At 37.9% G+C, this 9602-nt stretch overlaps 1 protein-coding gene across 1 annotated transcript in view; it reads left to right on the top strand.

The window, feature by feature from the left end:
* LOC103378976 (phospholipase D1-like) overlaps window positions 1-9602 on the top strand; it is a 26584-nt gene that overhangs the window by 1860 nt on the left and 15122 nt on the right. Inside the window, exons 2-4 of the mRNA XM_017042105.2 lie at window positions 7692-7907; window positions 8410-8579; window positions 9131-9273. Of these exons, the coding sequence (XP_016897594.1) occupies window positions 7724-7907; window positions 8410-8579; window positions 9131-9273 (497 nt within the window). The 5' untranslated portion in view covers window positions 7692-7723. The remainder of the gene's footprint in view (window positions 1-7691; window positions 7908-8409; window positions 8580-9130; window positions 9274-9602) is intronic.

The raw sequence follows: 9602 nt of genomic DNA, 5'->3' as shown, positions 1-9602 counted from the left end.
CTTTTCTTGTGGATTTAATTATCGTAGATTTTGATGAGGAAATTCTATAAAGGTTGTTACCTGTTCTTTTTCAGGCTGTATGAGGTATGTGTGTGTGTCTAGGCTAGTTTGTGTCAGTGTGTGTGTGTTTGTGTGTGTGCTGGCTCTTTGCCACACTCTTCACATGTAGCCAAAATCTGTTGCCACAGCTGGAATACCTTGAAAAATCTGGATATATTTTGTTCCCCTTCTCCATTCCCCTCTCTCACTTACACATTTCTTCTCCGTTTCTATTTTTCTTTATCTAATACTGTACGGCCTCCCCTGACCTCTGACATGTACAGTATGTGTCCTTCTATTGTCTACACAGTCAACATCATCATCAGTGACAGCAGTAATAATTATTTTCAGTTGATGTCACTTTATTGCCTCACATATATGTGCATTCACCTGTCACACGCAGTGCCATCGTGCAGAACCTAGTTTGAAATTCATAACAATTATTCATCTTGACGAAGCAGGGAATAAAACCCCCAAGTTTTTAGTCCCCCACAGGTTTCTAAAGTAAAGTTAACTACTGTTAACTAAGTATATTGGATATTTTAAACATTTTAAACACATCATCACAAATGTCTTCCATAGTTTGGTTCTTACTTTATTGGCCCATGGAGCACTGAATTATAAATTATACTTTACATTGTGCAGAGCTGCATCAGTGTGACAGTATCAATAAACTATAGCACAGGTTAGCCAATACCGCAGCAAGAAATTAGTAAACAAGTTTCCAACATTGGACCAGCCTTTTGACAAGGATGACACAAATATTAGCCATGAAGAAAATATACACTAGTGAAATAAAAATTAAAGTTAAGATACCTAAAAGTTAGTATCCCTACCATCCAATAAAAGTTCATCCAGTTTTGATCACCATATTGGTATCGACCGTGTGCTTAAAAATTAAATTATGTGCTGGCTCTTTGCCACACTCTTCACTGTAGCCAATGTTGCCACAGCTGGAATACCTTGAAAAATCTGGATATATTTTGTTCCCCTTCTCCATTCCCCCCCAGACCTTTCAAACACTAAGCCTGTGAGTCTTTTGAATAAACAGTCTTTAAGCAGTTGGTTTGTTTATACTCTGTGTTTGTCTTGACTTTGTTCACTGGGATGGACGCCAGTCAGAGTTTGCTAATACTTTCCATTCTGAAACTTGGCTCTTGAGTCTGGCTGAGTCAGGCCTGGCTAACCCACTAAGAGAACAGTTCTGTGACTCCTTCAGTACAATGATGCCTTGTTTTATTCCACTCTCTCGATGATGACTGCTGCTGCTCTGTGTCTGTCTCCTCTCTGTTGCCACTGTCCACTGTCTTGCTTCTTTCAGCCCATCCTGATCCCACCATCCATGGTGTGAAGGATTAGATAATAGGCAGCTTTAGTGTGGGCAGAGAGGGAGAGGTGTCACAACCCTTCCTCCCTCCTTCCCTCCATCATCTCTGCCTTCTCTCTTTGTACCATCTGCACCACCGGGAGCTTGGCACCACAAGATTTGTGAATGCTTTAAGTCCTCGTTATGCTACTGTTTAAGGATGTGTGAGAGTGTGTATAGACTTCACTCTCACTGTGGTCGTCTTCTGTGTTAAGATGGTTGTCACGTGCTGTGTTGCTCGTATTTAAACTGATTTAAATCATTCACTTTGTAAATGTCAAGCGTCTGGTTGCACCTCCATAAATAGAGAAGTGTCTCATAAATGAGTTCTTCTGCAAACACTGGTGATCAGTGACACTGATGCTCAGTCCGCCCCCAGTGTTCTTCCTTATCGTTTGACACTTCACGAAAATAGTTTCCAACCAAAGATGCCTAAGGCTTCTTCGTCAGTGCCGTGGTTGAGATTTTAAAATATGTTTCATGTTTTTTCTTTCAATTTCTTTCATTTATTTACTTTGGTCATTTTTTGAGGTAGCAGGAGGTGTCTGTGGTGAGCTCTTCAGCGGGGAAGCTGCCCTCACTTTGTATTTTCTGTAATGAGGAAAATGTTTGCTAGCGATCATTTTTAGGTAAACAGATCCATTATCCTGTGGACACTCCATGACTAAGAATTAAAATGTTGGCTGCTGAGACCGTGAAAGGAGTCAATCATCTGCATGTTGCACCTAATGCCGTATGGATTTTGGTTAATCTTCAATTAATGAAGTAATTATTTAACTCTGTAATAATCTCTACTTTCTTAATAAATCAATTTTATACCGAAAGGTCAAATATTTACAGATTTAAGGTGTGTTGCCAGTGTTTGAGTTCCGTTCCTTTAAGTTAAGGGTCATGAAACCAGGAAAAAGAAAACCAAAATAACCCAAAAAGCTCAAACCATTATGACAAAACATAACAACTAATGGCAAGGGAGCAGCAGAAGTAGCCATGAATTTTTTTTTAAATATATCCCAAAAGACTATATCATTACCCATGTAGTAGCAGTAGCTAAAAGTTTTTAAATAAAGAACAGAATTTTGCCAAAGTATCTTAACCTAAGCCCAGACTGAAAAGGTAAAAATGTCCAAACGTGCATTTAAAGTTAATCATGTGTAGCTTATAATCTGCCAAAATATAGCATTATGGTTAAAAGGTAGGGTAATAGCAAACGAGATAACCTGTAACTTGTAGAAAAGATTAAAAACTGTTGACGACAATAGGTAATGTGACTGGATTTTTATTTAATAGAGTAATAATGTTTATTTACTAATGATTAGGATTCTATAATTAGAGAAAATCCCATTAACAAATACACTTCCTTCCAAAGTTATCTCCTAAGGATGTGTTTGTTACCTTGACAGTTTTGCTGAAATTTCGATAATAATGAGGCTGAACTCTGTTCCATGATTAGAAAATCCTTATGCCTGCATTTTTTTTAATCATCGCGTCACAGTTTTTCAGTTTCTAAGACATTATTTAAAATAGGACCTGATCGAGTTGCTTGGAAACTGGTTGAAACCAAGAACTGGTCTGACACACAACTGTTGTTTTACACCTCTCTACATAAGAAGATATAACATGTTAATTATGATAATTACAGTTGGCAGTGGGAGGCTTCATTGTTGTTCCTAAAAGACAGACAAGCTTGTTTACAGCCTCTATGCTAGGCTCAACCTAGCCCCTCCTAGACCTGCTTTATAAGAATTATATACTGTACTCTAAGTATTTTGAGTCAAAATGGAACTTCTTTAAAAGTGTTGTTGTGGGTTATTAAAATGGAACTTCTTTAAAAGTGTTGTTAAAAGTGTCATCTCCTGGCTAACTTCAAACTTTTCCTAACTGTTTTTTTTTTCCTTATAGCTATTTCCGGTTGCTTTGCCATTTCCTTTGCTAACTTTGTTAACTTGTGTTGCTTTATATTTAGCGGCTGTTTGGAATTGTTTTTCTTTTACATTTTGTCAAACTCAGTCAACAGTAATCTGTTTTTTCCTCTAACTTTCAAAACCAAGGTAGCGATGAGCCTCAATTTTTACTAGCAGTCCTTGGCCTTTCGGTAATAGGATCAGACAACTGCCGGTTCAAATCATACTGGTATGCTATGGTATGTTAAGCTAGCTATAAGTGAAGCCCACTGTGAAGCCCCCCTGTGTTTTCATGAAATGCAGATGAGAAATTCCAACGTGTACAATGAAAACTGGAGAAGAAAAGTGTTTTTTTTATCACATGGAGAGTTTATTTATCGTGGTAATGATGCATGCACACTTCAAAGAAGAAGTAAAGTTAGAGTGACAGTTAAACTGGTCATTGACCATGAATGATATCCTCAGATGAAACTCTCAGCATTAAGTAGTTTTATTAGAAGTCAAAGTTTCTTTGTTCTTTACAAGGACGACGTGCTTTGAATTTGAATTAAAGGTTACATCTGCAGTGATGGATTTGCAGTGAGTGGAATGAATGAGGCTCGGTCTGGCCACGACAAGTGTGGCAGTATGTTTTAAATGGATCTGTGAAGGATGAAGTGAGACCTAAATTCTCAATAGTGAAAGGCTGACAAGTCCCTGCTGCTGCACTTTTTTGTTGAACACCACTGACTTTTTTTTCCGTCCTTCTGCTCTCACTCAGCACTTCTTCCATTTTTCCATCTATGTTCTTCACACTTCATTGATTCCATCTTATTGGCACTTTAAGACAGACTGAAGCAGAGGGAAGAGGCTGACTTTCTCTCGGTAGCATCAGTTCCTTAAATCTATCGCCATGGCAAAGGGATAGGAAACAGGAAGTAGGCAGCGTTCCTGTTTGAATGGAGATAAAACTCCCACAAGTCTCCTTTGACACATTCTCCTCCTTGTCTTCTGTGCTGACTGTACCCCCGGTTTGTTTGGACATAGTTGGTGTGACATGTGTGGATGTGTCTTGACATCTGATTCTGCACATGCAGCAGACATTCAAACCACATCATTCCAGCTTGAACCTCAGCGAGGGTCAGACCTGTGGGAGGTCAGGGGTATTCTTAGAGCAGGGAGATAAGTGCAACGTCAAAAATATTTCGTCTGGAATCCAAGACAGCATGCACAGTGGACAAAAGTTCAACTATTGTGCAGTGGCCAAAAAAATGATAAAATGTATCCTGTGCAGCTTCTTGCACAGGATACATCCTTTCCTTCATCCAAAAAAAATAATAATAATAGAGGGTAACTGGACGAAGTAGGTTTTTTTTTTTAAAGACGTTTCACCTCTCATCCAAGAGATGACTGTCAAAGGGGCCTTCTATATTTTACATCATACATGCAATACCGTGCCATGTTTGTGAGAACACGGAAAAAGATCTAGTTCCAGTGTATTGGTCTGAAACTACAATTTATGCAACAGTGACAGGCAAAACAATGAAGTATTCTCCCACTAAGTTGTAGTAGATGGCTTTAAAAACTAGTAAGACTATGTCAACTTTGGATGAAATTTTCTTGCATGTCTTTCTTTAATTCCTGCAGTTATACCAACAGCCTGTTATACTAAACAGGCCCAGGTTTGAAACTGAGTCAGTAAATTTGGCTTTGGCTAAATTTACTGACTACTTACTAGTAGATCATTGTATTTTATTATATAAAAAATGTATTTGGTGGTGCACAGTGGTATTTTTCCATTGTAAATATTATTTTCCTCTGCCTGTTTAATCACTGGTTACACGTTAGCTCTTAGCTCTTTCCTGCTTCGGAGCCCCGACTGTAGTTGGTAACATTAGCTCCGGGGCTAACTCCCTTCACTTTGTGCTTGTCCGCAGCAGAGGTAAACGGAAACAGTGAAGTTGGGGTCTTTATTATCAGCCACAGCACAACAGAACATAAACAGAGTTTTAACAGCTCCTGTATAACCAACTCACACACACAGCCATTCACAGACAGACACATACGCTACTAGTATAACACACCGTAGCCTACCAGAAAAGTCATTGACCGCTAGCAGTATGAACGATGTTAGCCCTTAAAAATCCATAAATTAGCCCATCATTGTTTAAGCCACAGGGTTCAGTGTGTGGAAAAAAAAGTAGCAGGGCTTATAGTCAGGAAATTACGGTATCCCTAAAATCTGTAAAAATCCTAAGGAATTATTTTTTCAACCACATGACTGATTTGAAATTGAAGAAACAAATGAATTGAAGCTCAATGGTAATGTTTTGAGTGAGGAGGCAGTTGACAAAGACAGACATGCAGTGGCGTGTAGTTGTGGCAGCTGCTGAGGACTCGCCTGACTCTGTGAACCTGTTGGATCTTGTCCACTTTAGTGGGAATATTTAGAGACAGCCTGTTGTCTCTTCCTGTTTATGTGAGACTGTGTTTTCAAAAACATTCAGCACTTCCTCCATTAAGTAATTAATATTTATTAAATATTAATGATATTTAATCAATATGAATATAATATCTATTATAACAGTGCATTAGGTTATATGTTCTACTAGATTATTTTTTATGTTTTTAAACCATAAACTAATATCTCCAGTCTTAGCTTTTCAATAAATAAATTACAGCTTTCAAATGCTAGTTTTCCTGCAGTTGCTGTTCTACTAAGTGCTAGCCACCTTATTGATTTACCAGACGTTAATAAGCATTTATTTGACAAGAATGGAATACAGCGTAGAAATTCTGAACGGGATTTGCTTTCTTGACATATTTAGGGGGACTTTTACATTTAAATGAAATAAAAAAAAACTATCTTTTGGCTTATTTTGTTTTCTTCGTGTTAGCTTTAAGCTATTTTTTAGCTAGTATGTCTGTTCTGTGCTAAAATTTTGTTGTACAGCAGTTGCTGCTCCCAAAAAGGTTAAATGTTTGGTCCAATTTCAAAAGTACAGTGAAAGTGATTTGGTATTTCATTGTCCAATTGATGTCAGTACTCGAGGAGAGAGCTAAATCTGACTGCCCAAATGAGCCTGAAAAGTCCTGGATGACTAGATTCTTGTTTTTGTCCTTTTTGTGTAATGATGTAGGCTTAGTACTACGGCTGTCTGTGATTTTATTTTATTTCAGTGTGTGTGTCTTTGTTTTCATTTCTCCTCATTTCTCCTTGTTGGTTTGACTTCCTTGTTTGACTGGTTTTCTTATCATTATCTGTTCCACAAAACAGGGCTGTGTAAAATAATGGTACAATAAGAGAAGTGACTACATGAGTGTCACTTAGCGTAGCATGACTACAACTTTATTTTATCTGAAATTCACACATGCAGTGCAGTGAACTTTATCAGGTCCAAGTCAGCACGGAGCTGAATGATGCTACCGTCATTGTTTTGTGTTTTATCATTAAATAATGTTAACTGTAGACTTACCTACACCGTGATGACAAAATACCTCTTAATATGCCGACTTAATACACCCTGAGAAATATGAATCAAGACAGAAGAGTAAATTGTGATACAGTTTGGAATCACCTGAAACTATTATAATTGTTTGGTTCACTAGACTTTCTGGTTTGACAGTGGGAGTGTTGTTATCTCTAGGTTCAATGTAGGTTGCATATCATTTAATGGAATTTAGTGTGTTAGCTGTTAAAGATAACATAACAAAATACATAAAAGGCAGTTTAAACCAGGCTAAGTACCAAATGTTTCACAGAATTGTTCAGTATTAGGATTCTGATAAAATAAGGCTTTCTAAAATATAGCAAAATGTTTGGCAAGAAATGAATCCTGAGATTAGAGCAAAAAAGCAGCTAAAACTGAGGACAAGAATTGCAAACTTGCAGTGTTAGTTTGCCAGAATTACTACATTAAATTGAAGAAACAACAAAGCACTAGCTAAGAAATATCTAAATATCTGCAATTTTTTTAAGCCAAAGGTGGAAGGATGCAAAATGAAGTTGTGATGAAGTTGTAAAAAGTTCAATTAAATATCTTTTTTACCAACATTTCTATTATTCTCTTCTCTGCTGCTGGATCTGTCAGCTTTAAGCTGCAAACAAAGTCTCTGCGAACGCAATTACATTGAAGTGCTAAAGTTTTTGTTTTTGTTTTAGTATTGTGTCCGTTTTACATGACAACTGTCAACTCCACATTATCTCCTGTTAGCCACTTTCTTACCGTATACCTTTGGATTCCAATGATGGCATACAACTCAGAGCAAGTCTGTCTGTTCTGATTCAATAGACGACTGAAAGAGAAAAAACAATATTTTCGAGAGACAAATACACATTTAAACACTAATAAACAGGTCAATGGATATTTTTGGTCTAAAAATATTTTGTGTTCTGTCTCCTCTAGGGGCGCCCTGCTCTTGGGGTTGACTGCTAAGCATGATAGAGAAGAATCCACCAACTACCAGTAATCTTAACCTGGTAAACTCAGAAGTTTCTGACCCATCAGCTGATCCAGATACACTGGACGGGATCGACATGGCCGACCTTGTGGAAAGCTTGGATGCCAGAGAGCTGGATATAGGCGACGGAGAGGAGAACGACTACGATGGGACCTACTTAGGTACATCTGTGTTTGCACTGTATCAATGGATCACCATCACCACAGGAAACAAACCAAATAGCTATATTTTAGCTTCTCCACAAAGTTTTGTAGAGGAACCATATCGTTGGGAAGTCCATTTTGTCAGGCTATTATATCTGTGTAAAAATACTACATTATTAAGAAGTTGTTGTGTAAACATTTGAAGAAAAATTAAGTGAGGAAAATCGACAGAAATTTCCACTGCAAAGACTCGAAACAAGAAAGTAATTCAGCTTTCACAGAGATGTATTTCTCAGGCCTGCTATCAGAAATGAGTTTTCTCAGTTTACAACATCTACCAGAGAATACAAGAGGAAAAAAAGAAATTGTACAAATCCCGAACAAAGGCCGGCTTTTCTTTTCTACAGCGTGTTGTGGCCAACTTGTGGGCCTAAGAAACTCCTACATGCTGGAACCAAAAAAAGACACACTGACCCCTGCCTTTTCATCCTCTCATCCTCTTTCGTTCTCTCTCCTCCAGGGGACTGTCGTATTCAATTTTCAGCAGTGTACAACACTGTGGGCTTCAAGGAGGCCAGCGCTAAAGTCTACCTCCCCACTGTGCCCATCACTGCTCGCATCATGGAGGTAGAGAGGTTCACCACGGCTCAGGATCGATTCAACCTGTCCCAACACCGCAGTGTCAACAAGGTGCAGTTGTTAGTTCTCCACAAACAGAAACCCTTTGGAGGAACCATTTGTTTTTTTCACTTGAACTCCTTTTTTTTTATCATTTTCTTTGCCTCTTTTTTTCACTTGAACTCCTTTTTTTTTTTATCGTTTTCTTTGCCTCTTTAATTCTTTTGATTTTTTTTAAGTCTTGTAGACTATTTGCTCTTTTTAATGTTTTTTGTTTGTTTTTTGCCCGCGTTAGCCAATATTCCTTAACCAGCCCTCAGTCCTTCGTTGTCTGTTTCTTCATATTTGCATGGGTCTCAGCAGCACCAACTACACTCTCTGCAGGATATGCGTTTGTTATTTAAATGATTATTTATCTAATCAGAAAAGGCTGTTTTGTGTGTTTAAGAACAAGTATTAGCTGAACTTCAAATGTGTTGAACCTGACACTGTTCTAAGGCTGACTTTACTCTAACACTCGTCCAAACATCCATGATCAACCTGACTCTCACTGTGTGACATTTGTGTGTCGGTGTGTGTCGGTGTGTGTCGTGTGTGTGTCGTGTGTGTCCGTGTGTGTGCAGTCTCTTCCAGCTGTTTTCAAGATTGAGCTGAAACACGGTGAGTTCACCTGGATGGTGAAGAGGAAGGAGAAACATTTCATGGAGCTTCATCGAGAGCTCAGGACTTACAAGACCTTCATGAGGATTCCGCTGCCATCACGCAGGTTTGGCGCCAACTAGCGTTAACAAATAGTGATGGCTTAAAGCTGATTCACGACTGAGCAAAACAAACCCGACTTTCACTAATATATATTACTCTGTGTGACTCACTATATTATGTGAGAAGTAAAGGTAGAATTTGTATGTAATTTTGTATTAGTATTTGTAATAAAAAATATTCCCAAGTATAAATTAGCAATTTCTACTCTTTAAGTATTATTTTCAGAGGTTAATTTGTTAATTTAATGGTTATTTTTTTTAAGGGTTTTGCATCATAACTTTGGAACTAAGTTGTAAAGCCTATCTTTCAGACATTTTGATAACTGTTAACTGT

The sequence above is a fragment of the Cynoglossus semilaevis genome, chromosome 1 (genome assembly GCF_000523025.1).
Source record: "Cynoglossus semilaevis isolate Cse_v1.0 chromosome 1, Cse_v1.0, whole genome shotgun sequence".
In the NCBI taxonomy this organism is placed as follows: Eukaryota; Metazoa; Chordata; class Actinopteri; order Pleuronectiformes; family Cynoglossidae; genus Cynoglossus; species Cynoglossus semilaevis.
The sequence above is the reverse complement of the archived record's forward strand: the minus strand, read 5'-3'. Positions and strand labels throughout refer to the sequence as shown.